General features: G+C 44.3%; 1 protein-coding gene across 1 annotated transcript; it reads left to right on the forward strand.

The window, feature by feature from the left end:
• The first annotated feature begins 1066 nt into the window (after window positions 1-1066).
• On the forward strand, window positions 1067-18117 carry nr1d4a (nuclear receptor subfamily 1, group D, member 4a). Its single transcript, XM_066671754.1, has 8 exons — window positions 1067-1442; window positions 11212-11511; window positions 11616-11704; window positions 12552-12696; window positions 14675-15246; window positions 15479-15664; window positions 16165-16375; window positions 16766-18117. Exons 1-8 carry the CDS (start codon window positions 1427-1429, stop codon window positions 16960-16962), a joined length of 1716 nt encoding a protein of 571 aa, XP_066527851.1. The 5' UTR covers window positions 1067-1426; the 3' UTR covers window positions 16963-18117.
• Window positions 18118-24111: the final 5994 nt, after the last annotated feature.

The raw sequence follows: 24111 nt of genomic DNA on the forward strand, positions 1-24111 counted from the left end.
TAGGCCGTGGGCATTAGAGCATACAGACTATTCATCACTGTTGGTTCTGTTTCAATCCACAAGAGGGCGCAGTAACTGCACATAAAACGTTTGTTTATCCTGCGGTCTTGTCAGGTAGATGTGCAAAATTGTGCTCTAGATGTGGTTAAGAGGTTCACCTGATCCCACTGATAGTTGCTGGTTTGTGAATTCAAAGAGTAAATAAAGTATTTTCGACAGAGACCTCAGTGTTTTGATCTTGCTCCCAATGTGCCACAATGCGTCTTGGAAAGTCTTTTTTTTTTACCAAAACTGTAATATACTTATTATAAGGCACTTATTAAAAAAACCCAGTGTAATTCAAAACTATACATCTAACATTATCACCAAATTCGTATGTGGCTGAATGCAACCAAATCCACACAGAAATTTACAACAGCTCATTTAAAGAGAGAGAGTGAGTTTTTATTTGTTTATTTTATTTTGGCAAAACCTTTGATTATTTCTGTTCACTGCTGCTGTCACTTTCTCTGTGTGTGTGTGTGTGTGTTATTTACATCCCTATTCAAATGTATTTGAGAAATACTCTGCAGATATCTGCTTCTTTGTTGCTGGGGGGTGGGGGGGGGGCTGTAAATGTTAGTCACAGACCTCAGATGACATGATGACGAGCCTTTTTTTTTTTTTAAATTATCGCGGGCGCGCAGCAGTCACGGTGAGCCCCGCCCCCAGTCCACGTGCTCGTGCGCCCTGCCTCTGCTCTCATTGCTTTGCCGCACGCGCCCCGCTTTGCATAAAATGTGTGTCAGTAGGGCAGCGCTGCGTGCGGCACATGCACAGTGCACATGCACGGCTCAGCAGCGCGCGTCCTCCAATCAGAGCCCACCGCGAGCAAGTCAAGGAGTGCGCGAGGTAATAAAAAAAAAAAAATCCCTGTCACCGAGAAACGGCAGACGCTTGAAGTGGGTCCTTTTAAAAAAAGGAAAAACAAAAAACAAAGTCAGTCACATTTGTCAGTCACCTGAAAACGTGATTGATGTGGGTGTGTAGGGGTGTGTGTTTATGTGTGTGTGTGTAGGTGTGGAGGTCCAGTTTGACAGTTCGGATTCTCATGCACGGCATTTGCTGTGAGCGCACGAGCAGGAACACAGGTAGCTACGAGTTGAAGAGAAGTCCGCGCGCGCACCTGGACACTTCTCCTCCGACGGTGTCCTCCTCGTTCTGTGGCTGTCGCGTGAACGGCTGGACTGCTTGCCTCATGCCCCGCGCTCGTGCACCGGTGTTTAAGGACACTTTCACCTGTATCGCCACTGCGCGCGCCGAGAGCCCGAGACTCACTTGAAGACATTCTTTTCTTGAAAAGACTCTTCCTTCCTTTCTGTTTGCCTTTTTTTTTTTGCTTATTGTTTTTCTGGTGGTTGTGGCTCAAGCCCGAGACATATCAAGGATGGATAACAGCCCCGGTGAGTAACGGAATGCTGTGGTTTATTTATTACAGTAATACACGCTAATCGTGGGGTGGTAAATAACGATGATAATGGCAGTATTTTTACACTTGCTACTAGTCATACTCACATTATTATATTAATAATAATAATAAAATACCACTTTAGACTGCTCTTCGTGGTTCAACATTAGCATATTAACGGTCATATTGTAGCTCGTGTTTGTGAGTAACTTACAAAGAAATATACATTTCAAAATAACGGCCACAGTGAGCTGCACTCTTTTAAATGTGAATAAATCCCGACTGAAGACTTTAAAGTGAATGGATGTGAGCTCAGGGCTCGAAAAGCAGCATGAAACTTCTCTTTGTTTGTGTTGTTATGTGCGGGTTAATCATATTTTATTATTATTATTAATTTGAAAATGACCTAATTAATAAATAATTGAAATATTTGAAACTATTTGGGCAGATATATCTTTGTGTGTTGTGTGTGTTTATACATTTTAATTGAAGTTAATTATTAATTCCGCTTTTGTGGCATTCCCAGGAATGTAAGACGAGTAGTATTTCAGTTCCTTGGGTAAATCTTTGGTGGATGTGTAACTATCTCCTGCGTGAGATCCCTTGCTCCTGTCGGTGATGTCTGAGGGGTGATTCGGTGCTAGTAGATTTTTTTTTACTGCGGTTTAATATACGATCCACAATCCCGAGAAATGCCGCAGGCTACAGGAGGGCGCCTTATAACTGCTGCTATAAAAACCCAGGGGAAAACTGGAGTTGTGAGGTTGGGGAGTCGCGCCCCCTGCAGGCCTCCGGCGCACAGGACAATAACAGTTATGCAGAAGCAAAACTTTCTAAATATTTCTGGGCTGTTTTTGCGCCTCACGGGGACAGTGCTTGTAACCCAACACACACACACACACACACACACCCTCCTCCTCCTCCCCACGTTTATCCAAAGCACATAGTCCGGTTTATTTTAGAGAAGCTCCGCGGGGCGGGGTGGGGGCGTTTGATTCATTTCCAAAGGCTTGAAGTCACGTTCCGGGACAGGTGATGCAAAGTCTGTCTCGTGCGTGCTCGCGCCCTCTCGACTCCTTGGACTGACGGAAATCCTGCTTTGCACATGTGCTGCATGGAAAAGACAACACGCCTCGTTTATCCCTCTGAGCAGCTCCGGTCACCGGTAATAAACGTACACGCGAAGAGACTGAAAACATCACGTGACTCGGAACGTGTATAGGTCATAATGGTGACAAAATGGCGAGGCTCTAAAAGGCACGGTTGGCAGTAGTCCGTTAAAAAGTAATGAGCATTGCCCCGTGGCCCGAGGTTATGGCGTAGTTCTGTTTCATATGTAACTCCTTAGCTGTCGACCCCCTCAGCGCCCGTTGTTTCCGCTCTCAGAGACTGCACTTCAACAGTGAAACAGCCACAGAGATGGGAGACTAAATCTAGAACCTATGACTAGATAACTGTCAAGCACAGAGACATTCAGCTCTTGTGTTTAATCTTCTGTTATGAATCGTTATGGCTTTATTTACTAATACATTCACAATAGCTGTGCACTGAACAGTAAATTAATGAACATTTTTAAAAGCAACACACCTTTCTTAAAGTACAGTATGATATTATACTTTGTTGTGAATTCTGGAAGCTCACATTCAATCTTAACACTTAGCAGTAAGTTAATGTGTCTCAGAAATCCCTCCAGTCACTTCAGAAATAAAAAAAAGAAAGAACATTTCACAATCCACAAAATTCACTGAAGGAAGCTGTAATCTGTACATTAAAGCGCTTTAGATGTGATAGAAAATGATGCATGATGGTAAAATAACTTGATGGCGTTGTGGGTGGAGCTATAGCTACAGTATGTTTACAGTGAGTAGATTAGAATGTCTCTGATGGCCTTTATTAGAGGTGGAGTCAATGAATCTGAGGTTTGCTGCTATATTTGATTCTACAACATCTACAGAGTGATGGTGTTTACATAAGAGGAGGAGTCTGAATCATTATTTTGTTGTGGGCGGAGCTATAGTTATAGTGAAGTTGAGTTTCTGATGGCGTTTATATGATGAAGTTGTTGTGGGCGGAGCTATAGTTATAGTGAAGTTGAGGAGTGTTTCTGATGGCGTTTATATGACGCAGTTGTTGTGGGCGGAGCTATAGTTATAGTGAGGTAGAGAAGTGTTTCTGATGGCGTTTGTATGACGCAGTTGTTGTGGGCGGAGCTATAGTTATAGTGAAGTTGAGGAGTGTTTCTGATGGCGTTTATATGACGCAGTTGTTGTGGGCGGAGCTATAGTTATAGTGAAGTTGAGGAGTGTTTCTGATGGCGCTTATATGACACAGTTGTTGTGGGCGGAGCTATAGTTATAGTGAGGTAGAGGAGTGTTTCTGATGGCGTTTCTATGACACAGAGTTGTTGTGGGTGGAGCTACACTATCTATACCATATAGAAAATGTGTGCAGTCTTTTATAGGGTTTATATTAGAGGTGGAGTCAGTGAACCAGTAGGTTATTGTTATTTATGTGGATGGAGCGCTAACTAAATTATCTATTGAATATAGCTGCGGTAAAATGTTGTACAGTAGAATATAGTGGTGGCACCCAGTAGGGGATTTAAAACAGGGTTTAAAGTTATTGTGTTGTGTTTTCTGTGTGTGTTTGGGGCTTGGTGTGTAGTGAAAATTGGTGTAGATCCCGAAGAAGGGAGTTTTCAGATAGGTGGTGCCCCTACTTCTTACCTTGCTTTCTTTTTAGTGCCCTTGTAATATCACCAAATCAGAATTAATTTTCCCAGCTCTGCTGACATCACAATGCTTTATATTAATACGGCCATTGATATTGTTTTGTGTCTATTTCCTTTTCTCTGAAACTTATTTCGCTTATTCACAGCTCCACTTTCTTTCAGACCCAATGTGTTAAAGGTGGAATATTTTTTTTCAGATAGTTTTACACTGCTTAGGGATAAAAGGACTGCTTATCTGAGGACAGTTTTGAAGGTATACCAGGTCTTGAAAGGATGTCATCAATTTCTTCAGTAACATCTGTAGCTAGTGTGTATTTAGAGCCCATTCTTTGTGCAGTGGGTTTATCTCCTATCTAATCCCCTCAGAAAGTTCAGATCCATTGCACTTGTATTGCTGCTTTGACAGGAAATGAAATGCAGGAAGGGTTGGGTATAGATCTAAGCCGTGATGCTGGGAGTGCAGGATAATGCAGGCTACCGGTGCTCATGCAGAGTCAGAAGAATCAGCAGCCCTCCCCCACTCCCTCTGTCCTCCATCTATCCCTCCATCCTCTCTCCTGCTCGCTCTCTTTAATTCCCTTTTAGCTTCAGCAGTAGCAGCAGCAGCGCCGTGTCTCCCTGCTGCCTCACGTGGATGCGCTTGCTCAGCCGCGTGCAGCGCGTGATCCCCGGGCACCCCCACCCCCTCCACACACAGGCTGTGTTCATAGAGTCCTCTGTTTTGATGCTGCAGAGAGGAAAAGAGGGAGCTTGGTCAGTGGGTCAGCGAATCTGCGCCTCGTCACGTTTTCCTGCCTCATGCAGCTTCTGGTGTTTTGCATGAGCAAGGGCTTTGGTTTAGGAACATACACCCTCTAGACAAGAGGCCTGTCATGCCACACACAGACCTGCGTGCAGATACAGATGGCATATAAAGATACAGTGCTCTGCAAAAGTCAGCGATGACCATTCTTAGTCTAAGGAAACACAGTTGATAAAATTAGGCACGAAATAAGCTCCTTCTACAAGCCATGGAAAGTAGGGGAACCCAAAACATTAGCTTATTACCACAGATAGTCAAAGTGGGAGTCACAACAACCATACAAGGCCTGTCTGCATTAGATAAACAATGCTTCAAGCGTCGATTTGAGAGACGGCAGGAAATCTATTTATCTGACAACTCTGAGATACTCTGGGTCTGAAAGGACGTGTCAGAATAAACCAGTAGTCATTGGCACTCCATTATAGCTGGGCTTTGCAAACACTGCAGTGTCACCCCAGGGTCAGAAACGGTCCAGAGGCCCTGTGGTCAGACAGTGACCACTGGCGAAGTGTGAGCGGCGACTGTACAAGCCAAACGAGCTCCAGTATCTGTACCTGTGCCTGTAGAAAAAAGTGCACGGCCATGGCCTCCTTCCCAGAGCTGCTTTTGTTTGTGCGTTTACAGCGGTCAGAAATTTCCCTGAGCTTGTTTGACTTGTTTACCCTCCCTGTGGCTCATTAGAATACAGTTCTGTTTTTTTCACACCTACGTCCAGGTGCTTGAAATGGTTCAGCAAGGCTTTGGCCTACATGGGGATATGATTTCGTGGCTTGTTTTTTCATCAACAGCAACATTCTCATGTTGATTAAACAGCACGCCAAGTATGCATGCACCACTTAAGCATTTCTATCCCCTGCAGAGCCTGACTTCCTCACATGTCTGTAGGAGAACACTGTGCACCATCTCAGCTGTCCACAGTATATAAAGGATTTCCAGCTGAAACACAGGAGAAAGCCAAGCTCCAGAGAAGCAGAGAGTGAGAGTAAGGGCAAAGGGATGGGAAGAGGAGATGGGGTGAAAGTGCGAGAGGGGGGAATTACTGTGGAGCACTCACGTTCCTGTGCCTGCCGCTTCTCACTGGCAGATTAGAGTTTGCACGGGTAGACTAAGCTCATGATGAGCTGCCAGGGACCTGCTGATTCCTCATTTAATACAAGCGTTTCCACTGACCCCGATTTGATGTTGAGCAAGAAGCAAGCTCTTCACTGAGCTTGCTGAGATGATGCTTGAGGTGTTATAACCGCAGCTGTTGACATAATAAGGCGTGAGGATTATCATAACAGCGATTATACTAATGAATCTTGATATCCATTTATTCTCATCCGTAAAGTGATGCCATAGTAGATCCACTGTTTTTTCCCTAAGGTCGCATTCAACAGCGGCCCTTTTTAACATGAAACCAAAACGAGTTCTTTGGAGCAATGCCAGAAAAAGAACCAGTTTTGTTTCCTTAAAAGCAACACAGGCTTTTCTAGGGAACTGCTGTTATCTCTGGTTTGTTTACATTCAGAAGCTCCACTTCTTTGAATCACACTGTTGTTGGTAGGTGCCTGAAGTTTAACTTGTCTGCAAGTGTTTATTCACTGTTTGAATTACCACTGAAAACTTATTTGTAACCCTAGCTGTTTTGGATTTGTAGCACTTTCAACGTGTTTACTTTTAATGCAGTTGGAACTCTCCTGAATTTAGTCAGTTCCACCTTAAGTAATGAAACAGCTAGTCAGTTACCCACCTACAGAGCAACATCCTCATCTCTTTACATGCTTTTTCAACGTTTGGAGGTCTTTCCGCCATCTAAACATCTCTAGATGCTGTTTCTCTGCTGTGAGAAGGAAGATAGCTAGCCTAGCGTATCAGACTGAGATGATTTGTTTTTTTAGCTGTTCATTGACACAAGGTTTTTAGAAAAACCCTAGACTGTTTTGCAGCACACAAACAGCTAGTAAATGATGAGGATCACCTATATAAGAGCTTCTATTTTTGCTCATGGGCTCTCACTTTGAAATTAAAATGAAAGGGATGAGGGGTAGTTTTCCACCATCTTCCAAAAGTTACATAGTGCAGTTTCTGCAGTGCTAGCAATGACAGAGACACTGTTCTCCCTATTACAAGTCAGTGAAACATCACAATGATTTTGAAACTGTAATTCTACCTAGGGTTCCTTTTAAAGAACCACTTTTAGTCTCTTAATATACTTTCGATGAGACTCGCTTTAGTAAATGACATTGGTGTTAAGTGCATAATGTAAGACGTCAAAAACGAACCCCTTAAATAGAAAATACATATTAGGTGGACACTCTTCATGCTCAGATCTCCGAACCCAGTTTGGATCTATGGGAAAAATACCTAGTGGTCAGGGACCCCTAGAAGCTGATGCAGACCATGTAGTGTTCCTGAAGAGTACGCAGATGAAAGACTATGTTTATTAGTGACTTGTGACAGTTAGGTACCTGCCAGGAACCTTTATTTTTATGAGCATTATCAAAACAATAACAGGGCAGTTTCATTATCAGCAGCTAGCTGTTTATCTTTGGATTCCTTCATCAGACGCTGGCTGTTTATCCGTGACTGCATATTTCCTTGAAACACACAGCCCTCACATGTACCTCCAGGTGTGAGTGTGTATTTCCATGTGTGGCTTGGGTGGGGTTAGCGAGCTGGGTGGGGCCGACCGGTGAGCGGGAAGCTCAGGTAAGATAAGGGCGGCAGTCACACGCCTGTAAGGTCAGGCACAGCAGTGTGTCAATAATAAATCCACCACACACGTGCTGCCTGAGGGATTATAAAAACACTTGAACTAAACAAATGCCATGTGCACGAGGAAACACCAGAGCTGGGAAGGGTGGGGGTGGGGGTGTGGGGAGAGAGAGAGAGAGCCACTGGTGGAAGTGTAACACTTGTTTATATTCTCACAGAGGAGCAAGCTTTTAGAAACCGTTTCCTGTTATGTACCTGACAGTCATGTGGATGTGTTTCAGGGAACTATGATGTACAATGATGGTTAGAGCCTACACGCTTTTGTTTATCTTGGAACGTGGACATGTGCGCTCGGGAGTGCCCATGTGAGCACATGTTGTTGTTCTTTTTCACACCTTCCCAAGAAGCGTGCAGATGTTAGGTCCTTGTGTTGTAACCCCATACAGCAGTCCAACGTTTCTTAGGAAATGTAATCATACGCCATCTTGATTAACCGTTTACTGCAGATCGTTAACGTATTGCAGCAATGAGACTTGTTTTTTTAAGATATTTGTTCATTTCTTTGGAGGAAATGGAGGGCTTTCTGTGTAAAATGGAGGAGTTGAAGTCTCTTGGTGCTCTGTATTAATTCAGTAAAGCAACTGCTAACTGAAACCACACACTGGGGACAATTAACTACAACAGGAACAATCTTATCTGGTCCTGTGTTATAAATCACAGCTGAAATCAACTATTCGAGTGTTTGTTTGGTTTTTTTACCACGTTGTATTAGTTGAAGCAGTGTGATAGCATTCCTGAACCCACTCCATCGGACCAGATATTTATTATATAATTATAATTATATAGGACCTTTCCAGAAACCCAAGGATGCTTTGCAGTTAACACTCCACAGAACAGCGTTCCACAGCTTCCTCTGAACCAGGAACCACAGTCCACATCCATCGGGCACTAGGGAGTTCACCCACGATAGAGTGACAATACATATCTGGGCATACACACATACAAAAACACACTTTCACTCACACCAGGACAGGGTTTTGTTATGGTTATTTATTTATATTATTATTATTATTATGAAAAAAAAAACCAGGCTGCTGTGGGAAACAGAGCAGCTGCTAAAAGCATGCCATGGGAATCATAAGCTGTAACTGGAACAAACGCACATTTGTGTCTTATTATGGATCATAACTGGAATAAACAAGAGCTCCTTGGGGTCCAGAATGGGCTGAAGGGCCGTAACTGGGATAAACAGGAGCTCCTCCGTGGCCTATATAAACAGACGGGGCCATAAGTGAACCCCCCCCGACTCTGTGCTAGCTCTTGTTGCTTCATACCTGGCGCGCCTCGGCTTGTTTGGGCCACGCAAAGCATTCTACCAAAACGTGACTCACGGTGCAATAGTGTACGCGACGCCCGCCCTGCACGGCAGCAGCGGCGTCCGCGGGGCCGTTAACGCCGCGTTTGCACGAGGCTGCGTACCGACCGTTTCGCGGGTGCATGTGAGGCGGCGGTCAGGTGTCGAGCCGCGCTCGAGCCGCGGGGACGTTATTATTGGAGCGCGAGGAGGCGGCACGCACTTGCCGCCACGTGACGCAGCGCCTCGGCTCATCCTAAGCCAGTGCGCATGTGCAAACGTGCCAGAGGCTGAATCTCAAACGGTTCCATTCTCCCTATGTAGTACTCACTTCGTAGGGCATGAAACGACAGCGAGTCGTACTTTATTGTACTTCGACTAGATATCAATTCATATTCAGCCCACAGCAGCGCGACTTCCCCTCTAAGATTTACCGGACAACCCTGTTTTGGGGCGAAGCAGATTCTGGACCTGCTAAGTGCACTGTGTAGAGTAGGGGGCCATTTGCGAAACAGATACAGCATATACTTCAGAAGTTACCTCCTGTGGAGAGCTGGGGGAAAATGCTAGATGAGGAAAAGTGACTGTGGGCCGTTAAAAAATAGAAGAAAGACAAAAGAAACAGGTCGTCAGGGAGCTCTGTTTTGTCTCGTGGACGAAGGGTATTTGGACAGTGCGGACACCACGATTCGCGCGCTGTTGCTGAGCTACCGGTGTTATTTATAGCACGTGCGCTCGTTCCGTCTGAGAGAGCAATTAGCTTTGCTTCTGTACGAAGCAACGGTGCTGAAAAGACGGAATTCTCAATCTCTCCCTCTCTCTCTATTTTTCTGGCAACCTTGCACCACTTCACGGTGAAAGTACTGACTCCTGAAATATAATAAATATCAGGCCTGATACACTGGGGCTGTTTGTGCCACCCCACCCCTCTACTATTGTTGGCTAAGCTACAAACATCACCTCCTCACAGAGTGATAGTTCCATAATGACCCTATGACAGTTTACCCCACTAAAACCCAGCCAACACATCAAATGTGGAGCCCATATGTCCAGCATATTTTATCCAGGGCCTGACATATGTCCTCCAGAATATATGATGTGACCTTGGTGGATTCATCGCCTCTATGGGCAGCCCACCTGAAAGCACAACATGTACCTAACACGACCCAGTATGAGCCCATGGGTATCTTGTATATAAAAGGTTACTGGGCTAATTTTGAAATATATTTGCATAATACAAGTATTAAGAATGTTAACTGACATTCACTGTAGAGAAATCTACCAGTTCACAACCAGAAATCACAATGTTCAGTAGAAAAGTTACCAAACGGAGCTGGACACTAGCCCTCCAGATCTGGTGGTGTTACCCTTGCCCTAGTTACTGAACCTCTGCACTTATCACTTGATCTTATTCATCACTGCAAAATCACCACTGCAATATCAAAGCTCTGCACCTTTTATAGACTGCTTAGGGCATAGTGGTGCATGAGACATGTGGAGCTGAAACAGCAGAGAGACAAGAAAGGGTAAATCAAACTCAGTGCCTGATAAGGAGTTATAAATATGCTTCAACCAGTCATTGCAAAACGTTCTACTTTGTGCAGACATTTGGGTATTTCTGAGTCACTGGTATATCACACTTTTGAATCATGTCCTATTTGCATATTTGATGCCCCAGTTTTGATAAGAGATGGGTGGCTGAGATGTGCAGTTCTGATTTTGAAATGGGTGTTTATTCGTTCTTATAAAGTCTGGGAACAAATTCATTAATCAGATACTTAATACGGTTATGGCTGTCAGATACATCTATGTCCAAAAACAAATTCAACAACAGCCTCCTGTATAGTTCCCAGAGTTGAAATCCGCATTTGCTTTTCTAAATGATGCTTAAGACAACGTTTTTTAAGGAAATATGTATAATGTACATAACAGGAAGCGTAGGAAAGCAGGAGAGAAAGCAAGTCAATGTTTATTTTTTTTATAGAGATAACTTGTTCATTGCTCCCTAGCAGCTCAACACAGATTCACATTTTATACACAGAGAGCCAACAGTGGCCTTGTTAATCTGATAGATGGGTTGTGGGGGGAATGCAATGTCTTGAATTGCTTGTGCAATGCCACCATGAGGCTTGCTGAAAAAGGTTATATATGTATTTACCTTTGCCCTTATTTCCTTTCAGGAGGTGTTATACTATATGCTGGCTCCAATGGCAGTGCCAGCCCTAGCCCTGGAAGTCCATCCAGTGGGTACCAAACCCAGTCGCCCTCCTCACACTCCCAGCCCTCATCCCCAGAGGAGGTCACCTTCACAGAGATTGGGGCCCTGAAGCAACGCAGCAATGGTGGGACACCTCCCTCTCCCAAGCTGGTCTTCCAGTTCCCTGAAATCTACAATGGCTCGACAGCAGCCTCTGGCCAGCATTCTTACTCGCACCCCATTGCAGGCAAAAGACCCTGTGGTTTCACCGGCACCTTTACCAGTAAGCATCTCTTTCCACTGTCCTTAAGAACAAGGTCAGGCATAGCACTGATAAATCTGTTCTTGCTGTGTTTTCCTGACCTCTTACCCTCTTTGTTGTTGCAGAAACAGGAGGCATGGTTCTGCTGTGCAAAGTGTGTGGTGACATTGCATCTGGATTCCATTATGGGGTGCATGCTTGTGAAGGCTGCAAGGTAAGCCAGAGTGACATGCTTAGACTTCCAGCAGTCTTGGTCCTGGAGTATCTGTGTCCGACACATTATCTTAGGGCACATTCACTACAAGTTACCTACTCTATTCCACTCTACTCAGCTGTACTCACTGTTTGGTCCTTGGTATGGGTTGGTTTTCCACTACAGCTCTCACTGGTTTCTTTTGTCACCAACCAATTCAAGGAATGTTTTCACCTCTTCAAAAAACACTTGCCATCAATTTATGAGCTGCTGTTGTGTGTTGTGGCAAGTCCTTCTGGCCAGTCAGCGCTTATTCCCTACTTGGCATGCTTAGATCCAAGCAGGAACTAAAAAACTACCAAGTTCCAGGGACCAGGGACCAGATTTACCCAATGGAAAAGCAAAAACAAAAAAGCTGAGTAGAGCCGAGTCCTGTAGGTACCATACAATGGAAAAGAGCTAATAGAGGGGTCACCCACCCTGCTCCTGAAGGTCTGCAGAGTCATTTATATCTACTTCTGTCTAAGTGTATGTATCATGGTGTTCTTGCCCAGGAGGTTTAAAATAACCACTGTTTGGTTTTTCTGAGGGTTTTACATGCCAGCATCATCTAAGGAAGGGCTTGTTAGTTAGCTACGTTGCTTGATCAGGTGTATCACAGCATCTAAATTTCTAGGGCAAGGGTACTCCAAGACTGAGCTGAGTGAGGTTCCTCCTTTTGAGCCTCGTCTAAACCTGGGGTTCCCAATCTCAGTGCTGGTGACCCCCAGGCACTACATGTTTTTGAGTTGATTGCTAAATAACTTGGAGTAGACTTGGAATGAGAACCCCTGGTCTAAATATATCTCCTGATGTTCCCTTTCACCAGGGCTTTTTCCGCCGGAGCATTCAGCAGAACATCAACTACAAGATGTGTGTGAAAAACGAGAACTGCTTGATCATGCGCATGAACCGCAACCGCTGCCAGCACTGCCGCTTCAAGAAATGCCTGGCTGTTGGCATGTCGCGTGACGGTGAGCCTTTGCTACCATCTTAGTACCACAGTAGGACTTGAGCAGGCACAGAAAAGTCTGGTCCCACACCCCACCTCTCAACCTAGATTCCTCATTTAGTTTTTGCACTGTTAGGAAGTTTCAGGAGAGCAAGTTTCTTTTACCCCATGTGCAGGCTTGCTCCTGTCTTTCTCCTGCCCTTTGCAGTCCATTCTCTTCTTCCTTATTCTCTCAACCCCCCTCCACTCTCTCTCACTCTCTCTCTCTCTCTCTGAGCTGCTGTATCCAACCTCTTGCAAACTACCTAAGCTCCCCCATCTCCCCACCCCTTCCAGAGACAATGATTTACGAGGGCTGGTGTCATGCAGTCCCTTAAGCAATCTGTCATCTGGAAAACTGCAGCAAACACAAAAATTATTTTGGGAAATTGGAACACGGGCAACTTGATTACCCTGCATGTGTCCTTATAATATCTCCAGCAATTAATAGCCTGCTGTTGCAACAATTAAGCAAGGGATGCAGAGGATGGCTCTGCAGCCCCCCTCAGGAACACAGCTTCATCCATTTCCTATCTGTGTAATTTAATGCCAGAATACACAGAAATCAAGGCCTTCATAACCAGCTAATTTAATGGCCGAGAGCGATATGCGCTTGGCCTGGAAAACAAAAACAAGACAGCAATATGACACTTGAACACTGTGACCTACTTAGCGAGTTTGGTTGCGGTTTTTCTCTTCTCGTCAGTGGAAGGCACCATGCTGTCAGAGAACCATAGGGCACGATCAGATCTGGGTGAACTCGTGGGGTGGGTGTACGATTGGTTTGCACCTTTTATGATTAGGCACCAAGGGGGAAATGGGTGAATGAGCACAGCGCGGGAGGTAAACATTCCTGTTGACCCTCTCTTGGGCAGCTTTTGATAGAGCAGAGAACCACAACCTAAAAACCCCTTTCTTTCGTTGCACCCATTGCACAAACAGGAAAACCTCATGTAACGGCCTTGTTGCCACTTTAAAGCCTGCGCCCTGATTTTAGTTCAGGCGCTTGGGTGATTTTGGCTTTGTGATAGAGACAGATGTTCGGTTTGACACGATGGCATGGTTTCACTTCCACCGCCACCATGCCATGTGAGAAAACCAGTCCTCAGGATTGAATTAAGTGTGCCACACAATGTTCTGCCTCAGTGGAGCATAACTGAGCAAAGCCTTGACTGTTGGGTAGAAGATACCCACTGTGTTTCACGTTTGGGACGAGTTGGAGTGGCATTGATCCAGAACTGATTATTCCAAACTCGAGTGAAGGGGGAATAAACTCAATATTAATCCCATTGGATTCAAACTGGTTTAAACTCTAGTCTTCACTTTGTCTTTGCTTCACCCCCCAATCCCCCTCTTCAGCCCAGAGCTGGTGTTGAGTATCCCTACTTTATCCTCTATTCTTCTCATATCCTTTTCCTCTCCACTGCCCTCTTATCCCTTTCTACTTCTTTGCCCTTTCCTCCATTTCTCTTTTCTCCTCTTGCTTCATGTGCCCTGTGCTCTACAGCCTCTAATGGCCATCAATCATTCTCCCCATCACTGAGCCATTCTCATCACGTTCTCCGCCTGGCCCACTGCCCTACTTACTGGTTAAGAGAAGGAGAAAGAGATGAGGAGAGATGAAGAGAGAGAGAGAGAGAAATAGAGAAGAGGGACAGAGAGAAGGAGAGTGGGGGATGCAGCATATGGTTGCATAGGTGCTATATATAACCACACCAGCTGATGGATATTCTTAGAGGGTGGGTGCAAGGAGACAAAAGGTGATGAAAAAAGAAAAGGAAAGAGTGAACAGGACATTCTTTGTTAGATGATGAGGAGCCCAGCACCATTTTTCATACGTATGCCATCATACAGTATAAATGGGGTCGGTGTCTAGAAAACTGGCACTTAGATGATCATTTACACTGGTTTATTAGTAGCTATTTGACTCTAAGCTCAACATGCATTTGCATCTTCCACAGCTGTACGTTTTGGTCGCATCCCCAAGCGGGAGAAGCAGAGGCTGCTGGACGAGATGCAGAGCTACATGAACAGCCTGAACGAGACGGCCAGCATGAACATGGGCTCATCCCCTTCTTGTGAGCCTCCGACCAGCCCCATAGAGATTCAGCCCAAAGAAGCCATCAGCTCCATGGCCAGAGCTTACCAAAACATCTTCCCAGGTGGTCAAGACCGTCTAAGCAAGAGGATGGCCAGCAACGGCAGCGGCAGTGTGCCAACATCTTTTCACAGCTCTTCTCCTCAGGAAAACAACTACACCCACGCAAACCCTCCTGCAGTGTACCACTCCAGTGGCTCTGTGGGCTACACAGCAGCCTCCCGTTGCCCGGTAGCTCACAATGACAACAAATGTCCGCTGTCTTCGTTGGAAAACGGTCGCTATAACTATCCAACGTCCTCCAATCAGAACCACAGCCGGTCTACAGGAAGCCAGCCTCTGCAGCCCAACCAGGCCAATTACAACAGCAGCTTTCCAGCTGGAGAGATGCAGGCACAGTGCCCATGGAAGCTGGAGGCAGGCTCTAAAGTGCTGGTGAGAAATGTTTTGAAAAGTGCTCTACAGTATGTTTTAGCAGGGAATAAATGACTTGTTAACTCCATCAGTGCAGTGGTTCCTAACCCTGATCCTAGGGTATCCGTGCCCTGGATATGCTGGACAGTATGGCCACTCCAGGACCAGCGTAGAAACCACTGCATCTTTCCTCAGTGTAGCAGCATGGCAGGCTCATATTTCACCATCTATCTTTTCGTCTTTGTCTCTCTAGGCTTGTCCCCTGAACGCCTTCCCAGTGTCAGGACCTGGGGTCTCTAGTCAGCAGGTGTGGGAGTCTTTCTCACAGTGCTTCACCCCAGCAGTCCGAGAGGTGGTGGAGTTTGCGAAGGGCATCCCAGGCTTCCAGGACCTCTGCCAACATGACCAGATCATGCTGCTCAAAGCAGGAACTTTCCAGGTACATATGAGTCATCTCTACAATCCTGTATCTATCGTTCTAATCTCCCTGCCCACGTTGCCTGTGATTACGTTGGAAAAACCAAGTCATAACAAGTGAAACCATCTTAAATCTAGTTGAAATGTTTAATAGTTCTCATTCGGAGATCATAAAGATAAAGAGGTTTTAAAGATGTTCTTGTTTTGAGTAATTGAAGTTATGTAATAACATAATTTTGGGAGTAGGCCCACGCCCGAACTCCTCCTCTCAGCTCTATATATACCCCGCAAATTCACGTCATTTCTGCGTCAGACACACTTGCTCCCACATCCACCCCGTCTCCACCGTTTCTCGTATTCATTTATCCAGCGGGGGCTTCATACGCATTCCTAAGAACCCCTCCCCAAAGACTTCACCTCCCCGTTTCAGCCTCCACGGGCGTGGTCTGTACTAGCCAAATTTTGTATGGTTCTTCTATCTATAGATGTTCATCAACGTATGTTCCTCTGCTCTCACGCCAGGTGCTGATGGTGAGGTTCTGCTCACTCTTTAACCCGAAGGAAAGGACGGTGACTTTTCTGAATGGTCAAGCATACCCACTGCCCACCCTACGATCGCTGGGCATGGGCTCGCTACTGGACGCCATGTTCGAGTTCAGTGAGAAGCTGGCCTCACTCGCTCTGGAGTCTGATGAGATGGCGCTCTTCATGGCAGTGGTCTTGGTCTCTGCAGGTAAACAATAAACAAAGTTATGCTTACAGGTTTCGTGAGTCATCACAGCTGTTAGAGCTTGTGAAAGTCAATGTCTTGAAGCCCCAGGGGAAGTGTATTTTGGTACTGAACCAGAACTCCAACTGGGGTGTCCAGTGTAGAACGTGCAGTGCTGCAGTCCAGTCCAACCCTGAGGAACAAAATGACCATAGTGTTTTGGACTGTAGCCACTGCTGATTCTAACTATAAGCTTCATAAGCAGTAGCTGAGGGTCCAAGAGCTGCTAGGGGGACCTGTTTGAAATATATATATATATATCCCAAGAACAGAACCAATTGCTGCCCATTCTTTTACAGTGCATTTTTACTGTCATTGTCGGTGTATAATCCGATCATGTCTCACTCTCTATAGATCGCACTGGTGTCTCCGACATGGCGGCTGTGGACCAGCTTCAGGAGGGTCTGATCCGGGCCCTGCGATCCTTGATGACCCGTCGTCGCCCTGACGACAGCACCCTATTCCCCAAGCTGCTTCTGCGTCTGCCGGACCTTCGCACCCTCAACAACCTGCACTCGGACAAGCTCCTGGCCTTCCGCATTGACCCCTGAGCTGCACGCTGCAGCCATCCAGCTACAACCAGCCTCAGACGGCCAGTCAGATCAGGGTTCTCTCTGGTCTAGGAGAAGACTGGCCATTTAGGAGAAGTAGAGGAGTGGAGGAGGGTGGACCATGCTCTCCAAGGAACCTTGCATTTGTCGGTGTGCCTGAGAGAGGAAAACAACAGGCCCAATGAGAGGACGGTCGTCTATAACTCTCCTTTTATGCACTGTCCGTTACTCTCAGCACAGTCACTGCTTTAAAGGGAAGCAGTTTCTCAATCACATCGCAAACCGGCTTAAAGCTAGAACTGTCCGAAAACCTTTTCAAGACCAAAACATTAGTTCTGGACCATTCCTCATTGGTCTTCTGTTTGTTCTTTTTTCCAGCACAGTTCCAGCCTGCAATTAAGACCACAATATAAAGTAGAAGATTAAAGTGTAGGGACCATTTAACGCTGGGTGTGTGAAAAGAGAAAAAAAAAGTGTCCATGTACATAACACATAAATATTACAGTGGTTTAAACTCATATGTAGAACTGTGTTAGTGTGAGTGACATTAAATAGCAGATTTTTAACTGAATCAAAAGCACAAGCACTCGTAGTTATCACTTTAATTTGGAAAGAGATGGAGAGCAGTAATATCCCCCGCTGGGAGAACACAATGCAAGTCCTGTATCTTTCTTCATTTACCTTCTGTTCTATGTCACGTTGAATACAGTTCACCGATTGTTGTTCCTTTGTCTCGGTTTCGTCTGAACCTTGGGAAACAAAAACCAGCAACCACCCACTCTCTCCACGAGCATGTTGCGTTTGATATGTGCTTATTTGACCATTTTAATGCTGTATATAATGCACAGTGGACTTGGATATCAGAGTCAGAACAATGTACAGAAAAGATATATTTTTGTGGAGAGTTAAGACTGACAACGGTGGGGCTTTGGGTGCCTTTGGAAGAGATGCTTTTGTTTATGTACATTTAGGTGGACGAACCCTCACCAGGTTTGGCGATTATCCTGACACCAGCAGAGAGACTGTTTTTATGAAGACGATACGGACTGATATATGGAACAATTTGATTGGTTCTTAATGGCTCTTGAAGCAATGCTGTATGATCATACTAATGTATATTTTGTAAATTGTATTCTTCTATAGAAAGGAGATAAATATGAGATTATCTACATGTTGGTTTGGCGTTTTTATTTCCATGTGGTGCTTTTTCTAGTAACTCTATTAATGCTCGTCGTACTTGACTAGAGCTGCATTTAAAAAAAAATAGGTAACGATTTTTTCCTGACATTTATGGCTCCACGGGGAATGTGACAACTAGGTGATGTCGCAAAAAACAGAAGCTCAAAATGGAAAGTGAGTGGTGACTCAGAAATGACACTTTGCACATCAATAATAAAAAAAAAATCATGCTCTTATTATGAAATCTGGGTCTAAGCATTTTTATATGAAAACAATATATATATATATATATTTGAGAAATTGCATGAATCACACATTTTCCCCTGAATAATCCCTCTATATTCTGAATTATGAAATTGTTAAACTTGTGCTCAATGCTAAATAATCTACCCGTAAACAAACACACCAAATAACTCTGTTCAAACCAATAAGCTGCGTCCAGTGTGGTGGTTAATCACAGAGGTAGTAGCGTGATTAGGAAGTAGAAACAATTAGATGAGCTTGAGGTGTTATATAATAGACTTGAAGTACAATGCGAGGAATGTTAGCTTAGCGCTGATTTAGCATAGCCATATTTTGACCCAGACCTGACAAATGTAAACATGTATAGGGCGTGTAATAGACATGTTTTCAGTTGTCTACGCAATGACAGTGTACAATAACAAAGTGAAATAGTTTCATCCAAAATCAAGTCCACCCTCACAAGCAAATAAAGGGGGTAAAAAAAATCTAAAGTACAGTTTTGTTACAAATAGGATTACCTTATTTCACAAAGAACAAACACAGATCACTCTTGTAATTGCTTCAAATACTTCTTGAGAATTTGACGGTAAATTTGAACCTGTTTATTACACTTGTCTTATGTACCCTGCCCTGGCAAACAAAGGAATAACATTCATACATTCATTGTCTGAAACCGCTTATACAGTTCAGGGCCACGGTGGGTCCGGAGCCTACCCGGAATCACTGGGGGCAAGGCGGGAATACACCCTGCAGGGGGCGCCAGTCCTTCAGGAATAACATTCATTCATTATCTGTAACCCGTATCCAGTTCAGGGTCGCGGTGGGTCCAGAGCCTACCCAGAATCACTGGGCGCAAGGCGGGAATACACCCTGCAGGGGGCGCCAGTCCTTCAGGAATAACAAAATATTTTAAATAGCACCTCTTCATGTTTCTGTCACAAAGTGTTTGCCATTTTTCAAATGTTCCCCACACCTCTAAGACACATCTCCACAATGGGGATTTCCTAGTCTTTTAAACTAGAAAATCTCACCCTTTGAACTATTGTGGCACCACTGTAGGAGGTAAATAGGCATGTTCCCAGCAAACGTAGCAATGGTTAGCATTCTCATTTTACTCAGAGTTTTATTTAGAGTTTGTCGTCCAAAAGCAACAAAGCACCTGTGTTAGTGCCTGTTCACTGTGTCCACTGTAATTGGGGCTTTAATGCTACATTGTGTGAGATGCTGAATAGCTCCAAGTAACTGAGCTCCCATCCCTTACATGAGGACCGGCTGTAACACCCTGATTAAGCAAAGTTTTACAGAGACCGGGAATGACGTTTCATTCATTTAAAATCTCAGAGCTAAATTTAGGCAGAATTATGACAGACAGATCAAGGTCACTTAGATATTGATTCAAAAGCAGACTGACATTTTAATAATTAGTCAGCTCACACAATACACACCCACAGCCTTCGACGCTCAGACGTTTATTAATGTATGAGACACTGTCAGGCCTGACTTAATAGGAATGAGAAATTGATTTCAGTCTACTGTGCTTTTGGCTGCTTTACAGAGAAAGGGGATGTTCGCTGGACTTCATAGGAGTAAGCCATGTTTAATTCAGTTAGTATTATCCAATCAGCACAACAAATTACTCATTAGCTACAATTAAATAGACACAGTGGCGCAGCAGGTAGGTGTCGCAGTCACACAGCTCCAGGGACCTGGAGGTTGTGGGTTTGATTCCCGCTCCGGGTGACTGTCTGTGAGGAGTGTGGTGTGTTCTCCCTGTGTCTGCGTGGGTTTCCTCCGGGTGACTGTCTGTGAGGAGTGTGGTGTGTTCTCTCTGTGTCTGCGTGGGTTTCCTCCGGGTGACTGTCTGTGAGGAGTGTGGTGTGTTCTCCATGTGTCTGCGTGGGTTTCCTCCAGGTGACTGTCTGTGAGGAGTGTGGTGTGTTCTCCCTGTGTCCGCGTGGGTTTCCTCCGGGTGCTCCGGTTTCCTCCCACAGTCCAAAAACACACGTTGGTAGGTGGATTGGTGACTCAAAAGTGTCCGTAGGTGTGAATGTGTGAGTGAATATGTGAGTGTGTGTCGCCCTGTGAAGGACTGGCGCCCCCTCCAGGGTGTATTCCAGCCTTGCGCCCAATGATTCCGGGTAGGCTCTGGACTCACTGCGACCCTGAAATGGATAAGGGTTACAGATAATGAATGAATGAAAGAATGAGTAAAAACTACAAAAGCCCAGATTGGCTTTCACTCTTTTCAGATAAGGACTGGAATCTGAGGCTGAAGGCTGACTAAAACTGGACAGCTAAAGACTGGAAAATCATTGCCTGGACTGAGCAATTTTACCCTGCTGATGATGCAATAAATGCTAGACACTTGCTCATATTGCGCTTCTGAATTCAAGGGTATCAACAGGAAAATTTGCCCCACCTTTTCTGCAGTAACAACATCTAACCTTCTCTTCTGTGAAAACTATTCTCTAGATGCTGGAATGTTCTCAGCCATGAGAACAATGGTCACAGTTTCCCCGTTCCCTAATGTATTCTACTTTTATCACAATTTGCCTTGTCACATAGCTCACATTCCTATTGTTCAATAGATCTCAGTCAATAGATCTGACATAAGAGCATGTCTGGGATGTGGTAGAACAGGAGATTCACAGTTTGAAAAACCTGTAGTAATTATGTTATCCATTCATGTCAACAAGCATCAGACTCATCAGGGAAGGTTTCCAGCACCTTACTGAAGCCATGCCATAAACATTTGTTCTGAAGGCTGTTTTGAAAGTAAGAGGAGGTCCTACATAGCTACGCACTGGAGAAAGAGCCATTGACAAACAGTGTTATGCTGCCATCATGTGACCAAATTGCTCTCTGTGTTAAAAGAAAATACTAAAAAAATGTGTACTTATGTGGGATATGTATGTAATATGGGATAAACTATGTTTTATGAGCACATACTTTGCCCCCAGTTGATGCAATAATTTACAACATAATTCATAACTTCTTTTGCTAGTTTCAGGAAACCGTGGACAAAAAAAATGCACATAAACAACATAATGACACGGCAAAAACAACCCGTGTCTTTCTGAAAGGTCAAAGCAAGGTTCTCATGCATTAGAAATAGGAGGAAGCTTTAATTTAATATGTACAATGGGGTTTGATATTTAAATTTGAAAACGGCACTTTTTCATTTTGACAAAAATGTTGACTCCTGTTGAAATCAGCTTTACACGTATTTATCTAATGCTCACCATAGTGATTGGAAATGAGTCAACTGAACAGGGAAGGTGTGATCTCCTATATCACTGAAGGCTTACTGCCGAAATTAACACAGGTTTTTAGGAATATTGTGTGTATATGTGCAGTTCTGTAATCAAATATACAGGAAATCACGTTCACAACTTCTGATTTACACTTTAGATTAGCTATTAGCTAGATTAGCTAACTAGCAATTCACTGATAATGTTGAACACTCTAAACTGACACTAGTTATTTATTGACCTTTAATTTAAAAAGGAACACTTCGTGAATTCACACAAACTAAAATAGCTACAGATTTGTCTGCCTTCTGCTCTGTCGCCTACTCCTCCAACTTGAGAAGGGCTCTGGAGCAGTGGCCACACTTCCTCACGTGTAGTTCACGCACAGTTTGTGTAGAGGGCGTCAAAGTGTTGCGTCGTGATCGCTACTCTACTCTTAGGAGCAATAAACACGTTAAATCTCTAGACAAGAACAGAACTGGCCAAAGGCCTTTAACCCCCTCGATACTTACCCCAGACCTGCTACAATGATGAGTGACTAATGCCCCTGATCTTAAACGTGTAACTGCCCTGAGAGCAAGGAGACGGTGGACCACTGCTGGTGACTGAGGGCAAAGTTGGAGGTCCACTAGTGATTTACACGGCCTTTTCTGGGCGGACGACTGATGATTTAACAGAATTTTAGACAAAAGGCCACATTTTAGCACTTTTTCCATTCACAGTGCAATTTAATTATTTTTCCTTAAGTAGGTTTTTTTTTATTACTCTTTATAAATAAGATAAGGGTTACAGATAATGAATGAATTATAAACAATGCTGCATTCATTTTGCAAGTCACATGAGTGGTTTTTTTTTATTTTAAAAGAGTTTTACAAAAATAACAAGCTCCTAAAATTTCAAGCTTGCTGCAAACTGAAGGCAGCGTGGAGTAGGATCACAGTTTCTGAGCTGTTCTTAAGGCAAATGTGTTAAAATGTAATTTATTACGAGTAGATAATTTGCTATTCAGAGTTTGTGTATGTTGTTTTTTGTTTGGGATTTAACTAAAGCATGCAGGTCAAGCCGAGCAGAAAGTTAACTACTTGCTACTTCTGTAAAACTGCGTCTAGAAATTAAACAAACAGATATTTAATGTTTAAACAAATTACACCACACAGCATTTCTTTCATTCATTCCTTGTCCGTAACCGCTTACCCACTTCAGGATCACGGTGAGTCCGGAGCCTACCCAAGCCTGGAGGGGGCACCAGTCCTTCACAGGGCAACAAACACTCACGGCTCATGACTGAAGGGTATAACACACCTTTGGGATGAGTTGTAGTAGTTTTGTGAACTAATCATCCAACATCAGTGACTGACCTCACTAATGCTGTTTTGGCTGAATGCTATCAAATCCTCACAGCAAGCGTAACAATAGCCTTCAATTCAGAAGGAGGGTTCCAAGAGCAGGTGTGTCACATATACAGGTCAGTGGCTAAAATGTTTTATTAAGGGATAACACCCTCAGAGAAAGCTAACACTTCAAATAAGAAGTCTCTTGAGGTCAGGTTCTAGGAGGTTTCCAATGATTGGCAGTGGCTTTGGTCCTGGAGGTTCCTTCTCTTTTTTATCTGGGCGCTGGAACGAGAGGAGTGGAGGGTAGAAACATTAACACGACACCAAGCAGCATGTTTCTGCACTGGGGTTTGGGGCAAATTGTGGGCAAAGGCACAGACTACTCTGGCTGTAAGTAGAACTAAAAGAGACTGGAATTATTTTTTAAATGTCCTGCCCTTTCAGCAGAAGGGGTCACTGCAGTGTTGTAGCAGTGGGGTAAAAGTACATTAAATGAAATTGATTTTGTATCAAAGTCTGCTTTTGCCTAAATAGCAAACCTAAAATAAACATTTCCCAAAGGCTCACAGAGGGCACAAACAGGTCAAGAAAACATTGCTCTCATAGCACTGTGTAAATAGTACAGCACACACTACAAATGGACCTTACTTTGTATTTTCTTCATCTAAAGAACTTTTTCCCTAATCGTACAATGTGATAAGTATTAATGCTCTTAATACCCACACACACACGAAATAAATTCACTCATTCATTCATTTTCTGAATCACCTCCATCCTAATCAGCGTCACAGTGAGTTACAGCCAGCCTGTCATCACTGGGTGCATGGCATCACATGCTCACCCAGTCACTTACACTTAAGGGCACTCCTGAGCAGCCAATCCACCTACCGACATGCCAACTGTGTTCTTGGAGCACCTGGAGGAAACCCATTCAGGCACTGGGAGAACACACCAAACACCTCACAGAGAGTAGCCCAAGGTATGGCTCAAACCCAGGACAGTGACACAACCTGCTGCGCCACCGTGCCGCCCACAAAATTAGAAAATACAAATATTTCATTTGTCCTTGTTTCATCCTCATAACATACGTAAAAATGATAGATTTTTCAAGGCATTAATCTGTTATTATTCAGTGTGAAGTA

This window comes from Hoplias malabaricus, chromosome 5, assembly GCF_029633855.1.
Source record: "Hoplias malabaricus isolate fHopMal1 chromosome 5, fHopMal1.hap1, whole genome shotgun sequence".
Lineage (NCBI taxonomy): Eukaryota > Metazoa > Chordata > Actinopteri > Characiformes > Erythrinidae > Hoplias > Hoplias malabaricus.